At 39.2% G+C, this 21,462-nt stretch overlaps 1 protein-coding gene across 3 annotated transcripts in view; it reads right to left on the reverse strand.

Moving 5' to 3' along the window:
• The window catches only part of Dnah7a (dynein, axonemal, heavy chain 7A), a 310,307-nt gene that overhangs the window by 111,958 nt on the left and 176,887 nt on the right, over positions 1-21,462 (reverse strand). For all 3 annotated transcript variants that reach the window (XM_006496179.4, NM_001252070.1, XM_017321900.2), the window contains 6 exons: positions 19,721-19,945; positions 15,986-16,183; positions 14,837-14,992; positions 13,259-13,427; positions 12,146-12,272; positions 9,669-9,888 (listed from right to left, as the gene is read on the reverse strand). In XM_006496179.4, coding sequence (XP_006496242.1) covers positions 9,669-9,888; positions 12,146-12,272; positions 13,259-13,427; positions 14,837-14,992; positions 15,986-16,183; positions 19,721-19,945 — 1,095 coding nt within the window. The remainder of the gene's footprint in view (positions 1-9,668; positions 9,889-12,145; positions 12,273-13,258; positions 13,428-14,836; positions 14,993-15,985; positions 16,184-19,720; positions 19,946-21,462) is intronic.

Genomic DNA, 21,462 nt, shown 5'->3' on the forward strand with positions numbered 1-21,462 from the left:
TTTAAAACATCCCCACATCTAAGTCTCAGGGAACAATGTGGAAGACGGGCAGAAAGATCATAAAAGCCAGAGGATCTGGAAGGTTGCTGATATGTCTCCTAGTAACATCGGAAACTGTACCTACAAAGTCTCACCAGCATAAGTGCCCACATACAAGCTGAACGAGGATGACACTAATAGACATGCCAAGCTGGATGAGGAAAAGCCCAAAGGCTGCAACTTTACACAAAGAACTATAGGCAACTGAGAAAAGATGAGAGTGTGAGAGGTGATCTTCCCCAGGGGACGACACACCCATTGGTTCAGTGTCAGTCATCCCTGAGAACACCTGTGCAAGTAAGAGTGTAAGTGCTACATCTACTCCAGTAGTGACAAGCACGACAGGCCCCGAAAACCTAGGCACTGTTCTGAGGCGAAAAGTTCATGGAAACTTAGTCTCCTGGAACTGTGGCATCCTGTATAAAGAATGCTCCAATGTCCTTGCTTTAATAAATCAGAGAAAGAAAGGGGAAAAAAGAAATTGTCCTGTGACATGCTAAAGGAGATGACAATAAACCTAACAAACAAACCCCAACAAACCAGGAGCTGCCATATACTATGGAAAGTGGAGAAGAGAAAAACTGCTGGGTGAGAGTGGGCTGTTGGGTTGTAGTATTAAACAGCATGGTCAGTGGAGACCTCAATGAGGCAGGGAGGAGGTTAGGTTCAGATACTCAACATCAGGCAGAAAAGCCCTCCAGACAACCTGAGAGGAAGGGGTGTAGGTACCTAAACCAGTCTCTGTGAACCACTGGATTAAAATTCTGAACATATTTATATGCCAGCATATATATATATATATATATATATATATATATATATATATATATATATATATATATATATATCTGAGAATATAAAATAGTCATAAAAATTACAAGTTATTTTACTATGGACCTTGTTCAATATCCAAAGATCTATTAGCCACTGTTAAAGTTAAATAATCTGATAGAATCTGCAAAGGGCTCAAAAGAAACTGAGTATGTCACACACACACAACAGCATATATAAACTACTCATTGGCTAGATAGAATCAACAGCATGTATATTCCCAAGTGATGAAGTGTATTATGTAATATCCACGTTGCCTGTCTCCTCCCTTATGTACTCATGCACCACTATTTACTGAGTGCTTGTTACATACTACACATTGGGGAACACAAGCAAAGGCTGATACAGTAGCAGAGACAGCAAGCAAAAAAGCAAACAAAATTCAGAATGTGCCAGGTTCTATTCTATGTTACAAAGAATACATCAAAGTAATGGCCAATGACATGGTTTGGGGTGGCTTGTACAACTGTACTATAATAAAAGGATCTCTAAGTAATGACCACGGATATTCCATATACTGAGAAGAAAATACTGCAGACAGAAGAGTGATCAAGGGCAAAGCTCCTTAGATGAAAAATTCTAGATGTTTCCTAGAGTAAGATTGTCTCATGATGAAATGCTTCCTTGTTCTAAATCTTTGTGTAACTGCAGAATTTATGTGTTGAAATCCACCTTCCAAGATGATGGTATTAATAGGTGGAACTTTGGGGAGGTAATCAAGTTACAGGGCAGAGTACTCATAAATAGATTAATGTTTTATAAACAAAACTGTAGAATCCTTGATCTTGTGAACACAGAGAGAAAGCTGTGTCGACAAACAAGCAGACTCTCCACAGATACCCACACTGCCACTCCCCGACTTGGTCTCTAGAACTGTTTGAGATAAAATTCCTGCTATTGATCTAAAGCCACTTGATCTAATGGTTCTTGGTTAAAGTATCCACCTCAAGAAAGTATTAAATATATAAGGCATATAAAGGTGATGATGAAAAAAACTATAGCAGTTGGTTGGGAAGCGAGCCAGTGCGTAATTCACTTTAGAAGATCTGGTTTAGTAGGACAGAAGTACTCAAGGCTGTGCTCAGGCCTCTAGTTGGGATGAACAGCCTTAGACAGAAACAATACAATAAATATAAATGTAGACATAATGAGGCCTCACGGAGAAGGAAGCTCTTCCCTTTAAAGCCTGGAGAGTTGCTTCATGAAGAAGAGAGGAGAGACTAGTAGTGGGTGGGGTAGAGAGGAGTCTCCTTAGAGAGCAGTCTTCAGAACAATTCTCTGAGCAAATCCCAGGAACAGATAGAATATCAGACATTTGTAAGTCTGAGGGACTGGAGGGAACTTTAACTTCACGTGATTTTGTGCACCGCTGTGTTTGTAATGAAGAGGAGAGAAAAGTTAGGTCCCATACGCAGAGCCTTCAAGGCTTGCCAGACTTCTTCCTTTTTTTGTTTTTGATTGTTTGTTTTTGTCTTGTTTTGGTTTTTTTTGGTTGTTTGTTTGTTTGTTTGTTTGTTTTTGGTTTTTTGAGACAGGATTTCTCTGTATAGCCCTGGCTGTCCTGGAACTCACTCTGTAGACCAGGCTGGCCTTGAACTCAGAAATGTCTGCCTCTGCCTCCCAAGTGCTGGGATTAAAGGCGTGCACCACCACGCCCAGCTCCTTTCTTAACTTTCAGACTTCTTAACTCTGCTCCACACCCAGCTGCAGGGAGGCATGGTCTTCATGGTGTGGGATCTGGACTTTTAGAAGTGACCACTGTCTTTTAGCAACAGGCCACATAATAACAGGAGACACACTCTACCAATGACCCTAATGCTTCATCCTTGTCCCTCTCTCTGACTTCTAGGATATTTCTATGATTCATTTGCCCACTAAACATTGAGCCTCTGTCCCTGTCCCCAGCTATGACCCATACTCAGCCAGTTAGCTAACTCAAGAATGACAGGGAGGTCATCCCCTCCAATGAGTAACATTTGCCTTGCTGAGGCTGTAACTTCCAAGTACAGATGGCCACTAGAATTCAGATTTGTATTTGTAAGGATTTAGGAATTCAAGTATTGTATCTAAAGTCCCTTGGGAAGCTGATTTGTTGGGATCTTTTAAATTTAATGACTGTAGCACATGGGTTTAGTGTAGCAGCATATTCCAATTGCTAGGTTAGTAAAAATGAAAACAACTATATTATTCACATATGGAACATGGGATAGGGCTAGGTGTTTCCACCATTCTGTAGTCTCTGTGATCATTTAAAATAACAAACTATTAATTTCTTTTTTTTTATTACATATTTTCCTCAATTACATTTCCAATGCTACCCCAAATGTCCCCCATACGCTCTCCCCCACTCCCCTACCCACACATTCCCACTTTTTGGCCCTAGCGTTCCCCTGTACTGGGGCATATAAAGTTTGCATGTCCAATGGGCCTATCTTTCCAGTAATGGCTGACTAGGCCATCTTTTGATACATATGCAGCTAGAGTCAAGAGCTCCAGTGTACTGGTTAGTTCATAATGTTGCACCTACAGGGTTGCAGATCTCTTTAGCTCCTTGGATACTTTCCCTAGCTCCTCCATTGGGGGCCCTGTGATCCATCCAATAGCTGACTGTGAGCATCCACTTCTGTGTTTGCTAGGTCCCGGCACAGTCTCACAAGAGACAGCTATATCAGGGTCCTTTCAGCAAACGCTTGCTAGTGTATGCAATGGTGTCATCGTTTGGAGGCTAATTATGGGATGGATCCCTGGATATGGCAGTCTCTAGATGGTCCATCCTTTTGTCTCAGCTCCAAACTTTATCTCTATAACTCCTTCCATGGGTGATTGCTTCAAATTCTAAGAAGGGGCAAAGTGTCCAAACTTTGGTCTTCGTTCTTCTTCGGTTTCATGTGTTTTACAAATTGTCTCTTATATCTCGGGTATACTAAGTTTCTGGGCTAATATCCACTTATCAGTGAGTACATATCATTTGAGATCTTTTGTGATTGGGTTACCTCACTCAGGATGATGCCCTCCAGGTCCAACCATTTGCCTAGGAATTTCATAAATTCATTCTTTTAACAGCTGAGTAGCATTCCATTGTGTAAATGTACCACATTTTTTGTATCCATTCCTCTTTTGAGGGGCATCTGGGTTCTTTCCAACTTCTGGCTATTGTAAATAAGGCTGCTATGAACATAGTGGAGCATGTCTCCTTCTTACCGGTTGGGACATCTTCTGGATATATGCCCAGGAGAGGTATTACGGGATCCTCCAGTAGTACTATGTCCAATTTTGTGAGGAACTGCCAGACTGATTTCCAGAGTGCTTGTACAAGCTTGCAATCCCACCAACAATGGAGGAGTGTTCCTCTTTCTCCACATCCTCGCCAGCATCTGCTGTCACCTGAATTTTTGATCTTAGTCATTCTGACTGGTGTGAGATGGAATCTCAAGGTTGTTTTTTGATTTGCATTTCTCTGATGTTTAAGGATGCTGAGCATTTTTTCAGGTGCTTCTCAGCCATTCGGTATTCCTCAGGTGAGAATTCTTTGTTTAGCTCTGAGCCCCATTTTTTAATGGGGTTATTTGATTTTCTGGAGTCCACCTTCTTGAGTTCTTTATATATATTGGATATTAGTCCCCTATCTGATTTAGGATAGGTAAAGATCCTTTCCCACTCTGTTGGTGGTCTTTTTGTCTTATTGACGGTGTCTTTTGCCTTGCAGAAGATTTGCAGTTTCATGAGGTCCCATTTGTCGATTCTCGATCTTACAGCACAAGCCATTGCTGTTCTATTCAGGAATTTTTCCCCTGTGCCCATATTTTCGAGGCTTTTCCCCACTTTCTCCTCTATAAGTTTCATTGTCTTTGGTTTTATGTGGAGTTCATTGATCCACTTAGATCTGACCTTAGTACAAGGAGATAGGAATGGATCAATTCACATTCTTCTACATGATAACAACCAGTTGTTCCAGCACCATTTGTTGAAAATGCTGTCTTTCTTCCACTGGATGGTTTTAGCTCCCTTGTCGAAGATCAAGTGACCATAGGTGTGTGGGTTCATTTCTGGGTCTTCAATTCTATTCCATTGGTCTACTTGTCTGTCACTATACCAGTACCATGCAGTTTTTATCACAATTGCTCTGTAGTACAGCTTTAGGTCAGGCATGGTGATTCCATCAGAGGTTCTTTTATCCTTGAGAAGAGTTTTTGCTATCCTAGGTTTTTTGTTATTCCACATGAATTTGCAGATTGCTCTTTCTAATTCATTGAAGAATTGAGTTGGAATTTTGATGGGGATTGCATTGACTCTGTAGATTGCTTTTGGCAAGATAACCATTTTTACAATGTTGATCCTGCCAATCCATGAGCATGGGAGATCTTTCCATCTTCTGAGATATTCTTAATTTCTTTCTTCAGAGACTTGAAGTTCTTATCATACAGATCTTCACTTCCTTAGTTAGAGTCATGCCAAGGTATTTTATATTATTTGTGATTATGAGAAGGTTGTTGTTTCCCAAATTTCTTTCTCAGCCTGTTTATCCTTTGTGTACAGAAAGGCCATTGACTTGTTTGAGTTAATTTTATATCCAGCTACTTCACTGAAGCTGTTTATCAGGCTTAGGAGTTCTCTGGTGGAATTTTTAGGGTCACTTATATATACTATTATATCATCTGCAAAAAGTGATATTTTGACTTCATCTTTTCCAATTTGTATCCGCTTGATCTCCTTTTGTTGTTGAATTGCTCTGGCTAGGACTTCAAGTACTATGTTGAAGAGGTAGGGAGAAAGTGGGCAGCCTTGTCTAGTCCCTGATTTTAGTGGGATTGCTTCCAGCTTCTCACCATTTACTTTGATGTTGACTACTGGTTTGCTGTAGATTGCTTTTATCATGGCTAGGTATGGGCCTTGAATTCCTGATCTTTCCAAGACTTTTATCTTGAATGGGTGTTGTATCTTGTCAAATGTTTCTCCGCATCTAATGAGATGATCATGTGGTTTTTGTCTTTGAGTTTGTTCATGTAATGGATTACTTTCAAGGATTTAGATATATTAAACCATCCCTGCATCCCTGGAATAAAACCTACTTGGTCAGGATGGATGATTGTTTTAATGTGTTCTTGGATTAGGTTAGTGAGAATTTTATTGAGTATTTTTGCATCGATATTCATAAGGGAAATTGGTCTGAAGTTCTCTATCTTTGTTGGATCTTTCTGTGGTTTAGGTATCAGAGTAATTGTGGCTTCATAGAATGAGTTGGGTAGAGTTCCTTCTACTTCTATTTTGTGGAATAGTTTGTGCAGAACTGGAATTAGATCTTCTTTGAAGATCTGGTAGCACTCTGCACTAAACCCATCTGGTCCTGGGCTTTTTTTGGCTGGGAGACTATTAACGACTGCTTCTATTTCTTTAGGGGATATGGGACTGTTTAGATCGTTAACTTGAAACTGATTTAACTTTGGTACCTGGTATCTGTCTAGAAATTTGTCCATTTCATCCAGGTTTTCCAGTTTTGTTGAGTATATCTTTTTGTAGATGGATCTGATGTTGTTTTGGTTTCCTTCAGGATCTGTTGTTATGTCTCCCTTTTCATTTCTGATTTTGTTACTTAGGATGCTGTCCCTGTGCCCTCTAGTGAGTCTAGCTAAGGGTTTATCTATCTTGTTGATTTTCTCAGAGAAACAACTCCTCGTTTAGTTAATTCTTTGAATAGTTCTTCTTGTTTCTACTTGGTTGATTTCGCCCCTGAGTTTGATTATTCCCTGCCGTCTACTCCTCTTGGGTGAATTTGCTTCCTTTTTTCTAGAGCATTTAGATGTGTTGTCAAGCTGCTAGCATGTGCTCTCTCCTGTTTCTTTTTGGAGGCACTCAGAGTTGTGAGTTTCCCTCTTAGAAATGCTTTCATTGTGTCCCATAGGTTTGGGTATATTGTGGCTTCATTTTCATTAAACTCTAAAAACTCTTTAATTTCTTTCTTTCTTCCTTCCTTGACCAAGTTATCATTGAGAAGAGTGTTGTTCGGTTTCCACATGAATGTTAGCTTTCCATTATTTATGTTGTTATTGAAGATCAGCCTTAGTCCACAGTGGTCTGATAGGATGCATGGGACAATTTCAATATTTTTATATCTGTTGAGGCCTGTTTTGTGACCAATTATATGGTCAATTTTGGAGAAGGTCACGTGAGGTGCTGAGAAGAAGGTATATCCTTTTGTTTTAAGATAAAATGTTCTGTAGATATCTGTCAGATCCATTTGTTTCATAACTTCTGTTAGTTTCACTGTGTCCCTGTTTAGTTTCTGTTTCCATGATCTGTCCATTGATGAAAGTGGTGTGTTGTTGACGTATCCCACTATTATTGTGTGAGGTGTAATGTGTGCTTTGAGCTTTACTAACGTGTCTTTAATGAATGTGGCTGCCCTTGCATTTGGAGCATAGATATTCAGAATTGAGAGTTGCTCTTGGAGGATTTTACCTTTGATGAGTATGAAGTGTCGCTCCTTGTCTTTTTTGATAACTTTCGGTTCGAAGTCGATTTTCTTCGATATTAGAATGGGTACTCCAGCTCTTTTCATCAGACCATTTGCTTGGAAACTTGTTTTCCAGCCTTCCACTCTCAGGTAGTGTCTGTCTTTTTCCCTGAGGTGTGTTTCCCGTAAGCAGCAGAATGTTGGGTCCTGTTTATGTAGCCAGTCTGTTAGTCTATGTCTTTTTATTGGGGAATTGAGTCCTTTGATATTAAGAGATATTAAGGAAAAGTAATTGTTGCTTCCTGTTATTTTTGTTGTTAGAGTTGGCATTCTGTTCTTGTGGTTGTCTTCTTTTGGGATTCTTAAGGGATTACTTTCTTGCTTTTTCTAGGGGGTGACTTCCGTCCTTGTATTGGTTTTTTTCTGTTATTATCCTTTGAAGGGCTGGATTCGTGGAAAGATAATGTGTGAATTTGGTTTTGTCATGGAATACTTTGGTTTCTCCATCTATGGTAATTGAGAGTTTGGCCGGGTATAGTAGCCTGGGCTGGCATTTGTGTTCTCTTAGTGTCTGTATAACATCTGTCCAGGCTCTTTTGGCTTTCATAGTCTCTGGTGAAAAGTCTTGTGTAATTCTGATAGGCCTGCCTTTATATGTTACTTGACCTTTTTCCCTTACTGCTTTTAATATTCTATCTTTATTTAGTGTATTTGTTGTTGTGATTATTATGTGTCGGGTGGAATTTCTTTTCTGGTCCAGTCTATTTGGAGTTCTGTAGGCTTCTTGTATGTTCATGGGCATGTCATTTTTTAGGTTTGGGAAGTTTTCTTCTATAATTGTGTTGAGGATATTTGCTGGCCCTTTAAGTTGAAAATCTTCATTCTCATCTACTCCTATTATCCATAGGTTTGGTCTTCTCATTGTGTCCTGGATTTCCTGGATGTTTTGAGTTAGGATCCTTTTGCATTTTGTATTTTCTTTGATTATTGTGCCGATGTTCTCTATGGAATCTTCTGCACCTGAGATTCTCTCTTCCATCTCTTGTATTCTGTTGTTGATGCTGGCATCTATGGTTCCAGATTTCTTTCCTAGGTTTTCTATCCAGCATTGCCTCACTTTGGGTTTTCTTTATTATGTGTACTTCCCTTTTTAGGTCTTGGATGGTTTTATTCAATTCCATCACCTGTTTGGTCGTGTTTTCCTGCAATTCTTTAAGGAATTTTTGTGTTTCCTCTTTAAGGTTTTCTACCGGTTTAGCAGTGTTCTCCTGTATTTCTTTAAGTGAGTTATTATAGCTAGATGTTATAGTTGTCTCTGGTTAGAGCTTGTTCCTCAGGTGACTCTGTTAGCCTCTATCAGCAGACCTGGGAGACTAGCTCTCTACTTAGTTTCAGTGGTCAGAGTATTCTCTGCAGGCAAGTTCTCTTCTTGCAGGGAAGGTCCCCAGATATCTGGTGTTCGAACCTGCCTCCTGGCAGAAGTTGTGTTCCACTCACCATAGGTCTTAAGATCCCGTAGAGGGTCCTGTGAGGACTTTGGGGTGTCTAGAAACTCTGCGCGCCAGGAACCTCGGTGCTGGAGTGGACCGGGAGGGACTTGTGCCCCTGATCAGGCCGGGTTATCTGCTTTCCTAGTTAATACAGTCTCAGGTCCTGCATGATTGGATTGGAGCAGACGCTGTGTTCCACTCATCAGAGGTCTTAGGATCCCGTGGATGATCCTGTGTGGGTCCTTGTGGGTGTCCGGAGACTCCGTAGGCAAGGCACCCTGGTGCTGGAGTGGACCGGACGGGCCAAACTATTATTTTCTATGTGTCACTTTTTTGTTTTCTCTTCCTCCCTACTTCTACCAAGTCTTTAAAAGAAAATGCACATAGACATAATGACATCCTTGCCTTATTTCCCAGAGAACTTAGAGATATCTTTTGAGCTCTCAAACTAGGGATCCTAACACTGGTTAGCTTCATAATTTTATTTTCTTTAGGCCATCGTCAAATAAATAACAAAATTAACTGATACAGTCACTGTTTATAAAACTACCGTTTAACATTTCTTATCACAAACAAAACCTGTTTAACAAGGACCTAGGGAGGGTTACCATGCTTAAAGGAAATGGACTGAAATGAATTCATACTTCAGGATACTCTGTATGCCAAAATGCAAGATTAAACATTAAGTACCTTAAAATTTATGGTATTAAATACTTTAAAATGTACTTTCACAATGGCCTAATTAGTGCCAAGTACCTAATGGGCTTCACAGCAAGCATCCCTAAGTCTTTGACTCAGTCACTGCCACAGTAGTCCTTGCTCTTCTGTACTCACATTTGAATGATTCAGAATTTTACCTCATGAACCCACAGGCGTTTAATGGCCTCTTTGTTTTCTGCTGTTTCTGGTCTTGACAAACAAACACCTTGTATGACTCGGGAGAAATCGCGAAGGTTGAACAAATAGTGAGATTTAGCTGGAGTAGGTAAGAGATTCTTCATGGCATCTTTGTACAGGGCCATTGTACCATTCACTATTTGTGTAGTCAAGTCTAGAAAATCATCTGGAAACTTATAACTTAGGGGAAAAATGTAAGAAAAAAAGTTAGCAAACACAGGAATACTTCATGTGACTAATGTGACATTTTTGTTGTGATTCAATCAATTTGGCTTATAACATTCCCACTTCTAATTATAATACTCGACTTTTAACTTATTTTCAAGATGTTTTCCATTTAGTATTTAATGAGGTTTCTGAAGAAACCTTTGGAATTCAGCAGGATCAACAGGTATAGCAGATTTCAAGTGTGTACAAAAGCATAAGAACCAGACAAAAGCCACTATGCTCAAACCAAGTGCTTCCTAACTCTTTGACTTTTGGTATTTCCAATTTTATATCTCTTAGATCCCTAAAAAAAAATAGGTATTCCATACCGAATGGCAGAGAAGCACTTGAAAAAATGTTCAACATCCTTAATCATCAGGGAAATGCAAATCAAAACAACCCTGAGATTCCACCTCACACCAGTCAGAATGGCTAAGATCAAAAATTCAGGTGACAGCAGATGCTGGCGAGGATGTGGAGAAAGAGGAACACTCCTCCATTGTTGGTGGGAGTGCAGGCTTGTACAACCACTCTGGAAATCAGTCTGGCGGTTCCTCAGAAAACTGGACATAGTACTACCGGAGGATCCAGCAATACCTCTCCTGGGCATATATCCAGAAGATGCCCCAACAGGTAAGAAGGACACATGCTCCACTATGTTCATAGCAGCCTTATTTATAATAGCCAGAAGCTGGAAAGAACCTAGATGCCCCTCAACAGAGGAATGGATACAGAAAATGTGGTACATCTACACAATGGAGTACTACTCAGCTATTAAAAAGAATGAATTTATGAAATTCCTAGCCAAATGGATGGACCTGGAGGGCATCATCCTGAGTGAGGTAACACATTCACAAAGAAACTCACACAATATGTATTCACTGATAAGTGGATATTAGCCCCAAACCTAGGATACCCAAGATATAAGATATAATTTGCTAAACACATGAAACTCAAGGAGAATGAAGACTGAAGTGTGGACACTATGCCCCTCCTTAGATTTGGGAACAAAACACCCATGGAAGGAGTTACAGAGACGGAGTTTGGAGCTGAGATGAAAGGATGGACCATGTAGAGACTGCCATAGCCAGGGATCCACCCCATAATCAGCATCCAAACGCTGACACCATTGCATACACTAGCAAGATTTTATTGAAAGGACGCAGATGTAGCTGTCTCTTGTGAGACTATGCCGGGGCCCAGCAAACACAGAAGTGGATGCTCACAGTCAGCTAATGGATGGATCATAGGGCTCCCAATGGAGGAGCTAGAGAAAGTAGCCAAGGAGCTAAAGGGATCTGCAACCCTATAGGTGGAACAACATTATGAGCTAACCAGTACCCCGGAGCTCTTGACTCTAGCTGCATATATATCAAAAGATGGCCTAGTCGGCCATCACTGGAAAGAGAGGCCCATTGGACTTGCAAACTTTATATGCCCCAGTACAGGGGAATACCAGGGCCAAAAAGGGGGAGTGGGTGGGCAGGGGAGTGGGGGTGGGTGGATATGGGGGACTTTTGGTATAGCATTGGAAATGTAAATGAGTTAAATACCTAATAAAAAATGGAAAAAAAAATAGGTATTCCAAAGAAAAAAAGGGAAAATAAAAATTACAAAGGAAACGAAGAATAAAATATATGATTAGAGTAAATTATATGTATATATATATATATATATATATATATATATGGAAAGATTAGCTGCTTTCAACTCTTGGTTAATGAGAAGCCAAGTGTCTGCTCCATCATCGTTGGGTTTGGCAACAAAATAACAATTTCCCAAGAATAGGCACCAGAGAGCCTAGATGGCTGACAACCAAGTAAGAATGGCTCCAGAATACCCACTCATCTTTTGGGTTAAAGTTGAATCCCCAGAGCTGGGGAACATTTCCCCAGGGAAGAGGCTCAAGTCTATGTTCTGAAATTTGGGCATGGAAACACCTCTGCAGGTTTCTGTAAGATGATATCAAACTCATAACATAAACTGGATACTTTTTTTCAGCCTTAATTGTACTCAGTTATGAAACCTCAAGGCAAGCACCCACACATGGACTTACTGCAGAACAGAGTGCAGTGGCCCATTTGTGAGAGAGTGACGTCAGTTGTTACCTTTCCCTGTCTAGGGATGCTTTCATAGGAACATGTAATAACTATTACTTATTTGATATGTTGCTATAAGACTTTATATTCTTTAATGAGAAAGAAAAGATAAGCACTCTTAAATTACCTACCAGGTTCTTAGATGCCAGGCCAGGATTCTGGAGAAGATTGTGAACATTGACTTGTTACTAAACTCATTGATGGTTACAATATTGAAATGTCTCATGTAACGAGGGGTTATTGGATTTCGGCCACCACCTAAAGATTAGAAAGCATGGTCCTTAATAATATTGCTAGAATAATGCCAAAGTATTCTCTTCAGTATTTGGCAGTTTAAAGTAACCTAGAAGATGATCAATTCATGGTATGTCAAAAGATTTAAAAGTAATTACCTGTTTGGGGAGACACTAATACCACAACTTATTTCCACTCAAGATGAGGTTTTTCTAATCAAATTATTTGAGTAAATTCCATTTGGTTAATCTATTCTTACGCCTCCCCCACGTCTTGACCAATTTCATGTAAGACTAGGCTATAAGTACATACATCCATTTCACTGGGTACTTATAAGACCTGAGAAATGTCGACCTCCCATAGAATAATGAGCACATTTTCAAACACATGACTTCTGTAAGTGACAGCATTTAACATGCTACTTCACAGAACAGTATCATACTTAAAGGATATTTAAAACTGTATCCTATTTAAAGTATATAGGTCTGGGGACAAAGATCAGGGGAGGGACAGAGGCTTACCACACTCCAGGTTCAACAAATAAAAAACACAGACAAATAACAGTTAATTTAAAAAGGGATTTTCTCTTATATTCTCAGTAAAGAAGTAATTTTAAAAGTATGTAATAATTTTAGCATCTACTGTGCATAAACATAGTCTCTGAAGCAGTATATTCAGAGTTCTTTCTTAGTTGAATGTCAGGTTGAAGGCAGAAAGATAGTGAGAGGTCTCCGGTTAGCAGAATTGAGCCATTTTAGGCATGCCAGGATTAGCTCAGTTTACAAACTCCTCTTTGAAAAAGGAAAAGGAACAGAAGAGTCCATTCCTCTGGGTTCTCACTATTTTAATTACTCTTAGCAAATTTTAATGCAGGAACGAGAGAGAAGGGAAGTGCACTAGTGTGGAATGATGGTTATCTGGGATGTATTCTCTGCTCTCCAGTCATCTCTGTAGATGCAACCAGAGTGGTTTTCTCTCTTAGTAGTCACAAACTCAGAATGTATGCCTACCTGGAGGGCCCATAGCGCACATGATCTGGATGTCCACTAGTTTAATCACAGAGCAATCTTTGAGGTCGTACCAATTCCAATGATCTAACCACTGTCTAAGTAATTCAATGGGAGGCTGAGCCCCATAGACCTCGCGGGCAGGCATATTCACATCATCTACAAAGACTATCTAAGAAAGAAAAGAGATTAGAGAATATTAGCACTCAAGCCTCTTGTTGTGGCACACGCCTCTAATCCCTGCACTTGGGAGGCAGAGGCAGGAGATCTCTGAGTTTGAGGCCAGCCTACCTAGGGCTACATTAGTGAGATACTGTCTCCAAAAGAAAAACATAAAATAAAGGAATAGAATAGAAAATATTAGCACTTGACATAGAACCCTACTACATAAGTGATGCAGATAAAGTGTTAGTCTGTATTCTTACAGCTATAGGATGTATAGCTGAGAGGTGATTTTGTTTCTTTTTCAAACAAAAATGCTATCTTTACGTTCCTACAGAAATAAGGAGCCTTCCTCACTGCTAATATGTATAGGTTGGTGGTTCAAGGCATACAAATCGTTTTAGGCCATTTGTGGCTCACTGTACTTTTTTTCCCTTGTGAAGCACTCTGAATTATTAGCTTGCAAAGAAAGGTGCAACTGTTAGGTGAGTAGAGCCTTTGAGCAATGAAGGTTCAGTTGAGAATGGAGTTCCTTACAAAGAAGCATAAATAAGTCGTCTTGTAGAGAGAGTTCTTAAAGAAAAGAAAGCATTAAACATGTTAAGAGTGTTAATACAGGAATTAAAGTTTAATTTTTCATTTCAATATTTTGTTTTCTATTTATAAAGCAGCAGCTTAAAAGTATCAAAGGGCTGGCACTTAAAATAACATTAAGATGTCATTGTCATACAAATATGACCAGTTGTAGGATCTTTTTAAAAACAAATATGACCTGTTTTAAGAAAAGTTTTTTTTCTTCTTTTTCTTTTGTGGTTTTCTTTTTTCTGTTTTGAAGCAAGGTCTTATGTATCCAAGGCTGGCCTTGAACTCAATATATATCAAAGAATGACCTTGAATTTCTGGCAGCTCTCTCTCCATCTCTTTACAACTGGCCTCACAGGCTTTTGTTACTACACACAGTTTGCTGTAATCAAACTCAGGGCTCTGTGCAAGCTAGCTAAATACTCTACTTGTTATATTACATTCCCAGCCTAGGAAAGTTTAAAATTAAAAAGAATTCATTTAAAAGAAAAGGACCAATGAGATAGAAAGACATCTCAGAGGGTAAGTGTGCCCACTGTCAGGACTAAAGCCCTGGGTTTGATACGAGAATACATGGTTGAGGGAGAGAGAGTTGTTTCCAAAAGTTGTCTTTTTGCCACAACATGTGTACCGTCACACAAACACAAACACACACACACACACACACACACACACACACACACACACAAAGCATGCACATCAAATCATTTAAAACAAAAAATAAACCAAAGATGACAATCTTTAGCTTGCCAGGTTTCCTTGTTCTGATTGTGGCAGTGGGGACATAAATGGGCCCAGGATTATACTAGAGATAGAACAGTGGGGAGAAGCCCTTACCATTCTCTTGCCTAAAGGAGGGCCAAAAACTCCTTTTCTTCTTTTGTCCAGTTTCGACATGATGATATTCTGAGTTTGGGCTGCTGTAGTTTGGGCTGAGAAGTTAACTATAAGAGGTTTGTAGATGTCCTTATTGAGTTGATTTAAAAGAAAATTCTACACAACAGAAAATAAGAGTGAGCGACAGTTGAAACTTGTTTTGTCATTTCAGAATAAACATGAAGCATCACTTGTTGATAAACGTGAGTTGAACTTGACATATCAGAACAATGCAAAGAAGGAATGAATATGAACAACAGTTACCACAGCAACAGCCTGTCTCTACCTGCCCAGGTACTTTGCATGTATCTTCTCTGATCTTCACAATAGTACACATTACTCAACAGGAACCAGCAAGGACTGAGAGGTTAGGAAAATTATCTCCAGCCTTAGAGGAAGGACAAGAATTTAGCTTGCTTTTGTCTCTAAATAGACACAAGTCTTTTAGGTGATCATTACTGCCTTTCATGATTTTCTTTCATGCCCAGTCATCATTCTGTCAGCTAAACTGAATTAACAACATTTCATTTCAAGCAGAATTCAGTGGAATTCATTGTCAAAAACTGGAGGAATGTGGAATAATTGGAAACTTCGGATGGAAAACAGTCTGGCAATAGCACCTTCCTTCCCCTCCTTTAGCTGAGATGTGGGCCATATCTGTCATGGCAGCCGCCAACACACAGCTAACAGCTGGATGGTTCCAAACCCACTGTGGGAAGTCCATCCTCTTACTACAAAGTAACCATCAGCTGGAAAGTAATTCAGATAAGTAACCATCAAGTCTGGCTACAGTTTTCAAGAGGCATAATCCTCACCCTAAATAAGTTATTCTTATATCAAAATGAGTGGGACAGTGATTCAGTAACATCATTATCACCTAACATATGCAGCCCACCAGAGACAAAACTGCTAAGAGCTTTCTTTCTCTTTTTTAAAAGGTACATCTTTAAAGAGTTTCTAAAAATAAAAGACAATAGATCCCAAATTCCTTGCAATTTAAACAACAAAATAGTTGAGTATATTTGTAAATTAAGCCAACCTTAAACATGATCATTCTTAAGATACCATGAATGCTTTAACCAAATTCATTTACATTTCTACAGTACTCACAATGATATAAACACTCTTTCCAGTTCCTGTTGGTCCTACAAATATTGAAGGCTTTTGATGAGTGGTCAGTAAATTCATTAGAGCAGAGTAACGGATCGTATCTAGAGTTGGCACAATGATCTCATTAAACTGTACATCTTTGGGAATTGGAGGAGTATCTGCCAAATCCTTTATCCATTTATCCCATCTTCCTAAGCCCTGTTTACAGTAAACAAGCAAACAGTCAAAGGTGTTAAATACTTTCAAAGGCTCTGTACTTCTGTGCAATTGTAGACAACATCAAGACCAATATAATTCTAATGTTTATTCATTTGTTTTGTTCTTTAGCACAATTAATTATCCTCTCAGTCTGAAAGTTGAATTTTCTATGAAACTGGAGGAGAAACTCCGCTCCCATGTGACTATAACTGCACTGGTAGTGCTTGGGCATCTCAGATATTCTGAAGCTACAGCTATGACAGCTCCATCAACATTGGATTCTTTAATCACATTGACAAAATTTGATGAGACAACAATTAAAGAGTAAAGAATTTTATTTAATATTTTGCAAAAACATGCAATAATTTCCCAAGAAGTTAACTGTACAGTACTACAATCACTCCAGTAGTAACTAGCTTGACAGGCCTAGAAACCTGGACACAATCCTGAGGCGAAAAGTTCACGAAAAGGTAGTCTCCTGGAACCGTGGCATCCTGGATAATGAATGCTCCAAACTTGTCCATGTAAATGGATCTGTGTGCTTTCTTTCAGTATTATCTTATTATAGGTGCCTCCAAGCAATGACTTGCCAAATACCTAAGCAAAATCGAACTTTGCTTTCTGGCCTTCACCCTAGGTAGTCCTTGAGCCAATGCCCTAGGTAGTCCTTGAGCTGACCCTGGGCTTGGAATTCAGTAAGAATGTTGCCTCTTCAGTGACATTCAGAATTGCCTCTAGTATTGTAAGAGAGACAGTGAAAGAAATCAGACATTACTATCTCCTACATAGAGTTAGAAATCTCAGGGCAATCTTGCAAAGTATACTTAGAATCTTTATTGCAGTCAAGTATGGCAGAGTACATTGCATATTAAAAGAAAGTTGGTGAGTTCTTCTGACAAATGGAGATTCCCTACAGATACTTAAAAGAGAAGCCAAGTTACTCGAATATGCAGGAATTTACAAAGACCTAGGAAGAAGGAAGGTTGTGGTCTAAGAAGGAACTAGAGTAAATACTAAGAACTATAGATAGCTGAGTTACACCCATAGACAGGAATTTACAATGGCCTAGGGGGAAGGTAGACTATACAAAGACTAGAATTGGAACTATGGCAAGGGCATGAAGCCCTTGACCCTGCCTTCTAAGATTAAGCTGACCTTAGGTGGGGCTGCTTTTGATCCCAGTCATTAACATTGATTTTTATCCCAGTTAGTTCCTGTTAGCTTTTCCTATGCATTTCTCTGTTTTGTGTAAAAGTCACTTATAAGACTGGTGCTCGCTTTGAGACAAATTACATTCAGATATAATACACTCCCTTGTTTCTGTCACCCTCCACGTGAACTCCTTGCCTGCCTGTCCAGGACCCTGATTTCTTTGGCGGATTGAGGGAGGCTGACTGAGTCCACTCCGCAGCATTACAGCACTTGACTTTAATGGTTATATCAGGCAAGATTCATTTAATGAAAATGTAATATAATTTAAAATTGTTAACTAATTAATATATACAACTAATGTAATAATATATTAACCATATTCACAATGAATTATAATATAGTAAGATTTCTAATTTGTGATTATCATGAAAATATGCTACCTATTTGCATCCAGTTAGTTTGTTAGTTATATATGTTTTTTATAATAAAGTTTCAAAATCATTCCACTCTAGAAAAATAATATTGCCTTATCCGTCCTTAATACCAACTTAGAGATAAACTAGTGATTCAAAACACATCAGATGCAGACCTATCTTTCCTTGGCATTGCCAAATACCCACAACTAGTTCTCACTGGTGGCTATCCTAGACAACAGATGTCTCCTCCACTTGGCCTTTGCACCACATTCCCTGGGCCTGGACCATGGCATGATGCTCTTCTGAAAAACATATGGACTCACTGAGCCCAGCTGTATTTTATTCATTTTTGTGTGTTCTAGCAACTAGCTACACATTTGGCGAAGACACTAAGTTTAATAAGGGCACTGAATTTATATTCAGTCTAAAAACAATTTTGCAGATTATTCTATAACTGGTGAGAAAAAGCAGCTTCTTTTCATGGTCTTAATAATCAATTCAAACATATATCTTTGACCTCATTTAGGAAAGGAGACATTAAAAATCAGTAAGTTGGAGTGTACAGTCATTTAAAGGCTGTGACCTTAGAGAAACCACTGAAGAGCTCCACGTCCCAGGTCCCTCCATAGGGAACATCCCACCTTCTCTATCTTTCCTCTCTATGAAAATTTCAAGTGTATGAATAAATTGAAACAAAATTAGTAAATATGTGTTGGACAGGATGAAGTCCTTTGTCAGATGAAATCAGCAGCACAACTCTAGAGCTATAATAATTAGAAAGCCCTAAAAATTTATCTTAAGGAAATAATCGATGCTCATACCATAACTAGTCTTCTAAGAATTTATAAAAGTGGAAGACTGAAGAGTTGAAAAGTGTCCTGGTAGATTTAGGAAGGCCCTGGGAAATAATTCTACTGAAGAAACACAAGTGATCTGGAAAGTTTTCTCTTTATTAAGTAGGGGGAGGGGACCTCCCTATTGATTACATGGCACGATCCCAATTCTACTATGTTTATATTGAAAGGAAATAAAACTTGAGACCTGTGATTCATGTAATTTATGCCAAATAGCCCAAAGAGTTGTTTGTGAGCTTTAAAACCTGGGGCTGAGAACATAGCAGAACAGGCCAGGACATGCCCGGGCAGGCCCATCATTACATGTTCAGACTGGCCCACTGCCTCCCTATCTCCCACCCGTCTGACCTATGTTTAAATGAACCAATCATGTGAAACCGTGCCAATTCCTCCCCTAGCCCCAGCCCCTTTTCTTTAAAAACTCCTAGCTTCCAAGCCTTGTGGTCGAAACCACTGTCTCCTGCGTGAGATATGTTTCGACCCAGAGCTCCACCATTAAACTACCTCATGTTTTTACAACAATATGCTCTGTTTGTTCGTGATTCTTGGGTGCACGCCGAATCAGGAGTTGAGTGGGGGTTTCCCCACTAGGTTCTTTCAATATATGCTTCAATTATTTATTATTCCTAATGTTTGTTCTAAGCATGGTGTTTGTGGAAGTTACAACAAAACCAACAAACAGAACTCAAGACTTATAGACCAATCCATCAGAAACTGTTCATAGGAACATAGATTTACTTCTACTGTACTCTGTGCCTGTGATGTACATACAAATGAATCTCCAAGATATGGCCTTGAATAGCATGTGCCCCGTGCTTGGCTCGTATCATAATGTGTAATTTTATTTAATGGGTACAACTGGTCCATTGGTTATTAGTTCCCTTTACCACTGAGGAAAACTACATTTAAGAAAATTATCCCATCCACGACTATGCAGGAAAAAAATAACTTCTCCAGGACTAAAACTCAGGGTGTCTGGCAGCAAAGCTGGCATGCCTTCCTCTAATTCACACCATGTGAGCCAGGAGGGGCAAACAACCCCAGAGCCACCACATGCTCTGTCTCACCAGGGACTCTGCCAGGCTGGCAGTTACACATCTTGCTTCAGAACTCACCTCTGGGATAAACTGATAATCATAGATTGTTCCCTTCTCAGGAAATGGCACTATAAACACCTTTGAGGATGTTTGCTCAGTACCACTCAGTAACTTAAACTTATTTCGAGTTAGGTTTGAAATTGGACCTTCCAGAAGCTCTCGGAGGATCTTATCGAATTTCAGACGATCATCATCTGTACAAGTTGCACCAACAGACCAGATCAATGAAAACAGAAAAATGCCCTGTGTTGGAGAGATGAGAAGATAGGGTGCAATTAAAACAGATGCTTCAGTCTCTCCTGATGACTTACGTCACCAGCCAGATTGATATCTCCAAGTAGTAATAGGTGAGCTATGGTGTAATAGCAGGTCTTATAGAATCTAAGGATTCTATAAGGATTACTTTACCCCCAAATTATGTCTCATAAAATCTTTAAAGTGATGCAATGCAGCACAAATTCAAGTCAAGGCAAACCTTGCAACCATGATTCTAATAAATTGTGTGTTTCGGACGCATGCTAGAGCTTATTCTCTGAAAGAACATTGAAGTAACTTTGGGGGATGAAAATTCAGACACATTTCATTTCCATATTGATACAAGTGCACTGGATTTAAATAAAACTAGTCTCTAGCTTTTTACTTGAAATGCTATCTCAGAATTAATTATACAAACTAGATTTGTCTTTCCAAAAGCATTCTGCTTCTTCCAAAACAAATGCATGGAAGACTAAACCCACCAATTAACTGGATGGCAAAAGTCTGTCTTCTTTAAAATGTTGAAACAACCAACCACCACCATGAAAAAAAGGCTTTTGCTTTTAATCTTGCTTGTGTAACATCTAGTTTATGTGAAAACTTTCTCAAAAATACTTGCCCCTAAATTATTTTTTTTTCACAAAATATATGAGTTGTAAGAATTACACATTGGTTCTTTCTCTCTTTCTTCTCTCCCCTTCCACTCACCCTGCAACTCCCTTTGTCTCTCCCTCACAATAAACCTCTTTCACATGGGAAAAAAATTACACATTGGCAAAATTATGCTATGAGCAGCATATTAGTATTTTTATCTAAAACTTCTATCAAGGTCTATTGATAGTAATACTCTTTACAAATTTATATTAATTTTAAATTGTGTGCCTGTGTGAGATATGTGCACATGAGCATATGTGTTGACAGATGTCCCTGCAAATACCTTCTTTGAGTCACCTGGATTAAGTGCTATGAACTGAACTCTGGTCCCATGCAAGAGCAGCAAGCTCTCTTAGCCATGGCACCATCTCTCCAGTCCTATATTATTATTTTTCAAATCTGTTAGCTTACAATATAGGTTAGTGGGGAATCCCTAGCCTAGCACGCCTGAGGTCCTGAAGCTCTCAGTTTCCAATACTGAAAAATGAATTAATAACTACACACATAAATAACATTTATTTATGGATTTATTTATGAATTGTCTATTTTTCCTACTTTCTTCAATCTCAAATGTACTTATACACTTGCACACACCTATCCTCCCAAAACATAAACTTGTTCTTAAACAAAAAGGACAAATGTCAAAGTAGAAAATAATAAATCATGGCTTGGTGGAAACCTTTGTGACAGAGACTACTTTTGAGGCTGGTCAGGACCTGGTTTCAGTGGTGGACCCTCACTGATCTGCACTGTCATTCACTACTCAAAAGCTTACATCCCGCTATCTCTACCAGTGTAGTTTTCCTAACAGCACTCTGCATTTGGGGCTCAGCCTCTTCCTCCCTCTTAGG

The sequence above is a fragment of the Mus musculus genome, chromosome 1 (genome assembly GCF_000001635.26).
Source record: "Mus musculus strain C57BL/6J chromosome 1, GRCm38.p6 C57BL/6J".
NCBI classification, from domain to species: Eukaryota; Metazoa; Chordata; class Mammalia; order Rodentia; family Muridae; genus Mus; species Mus musculus.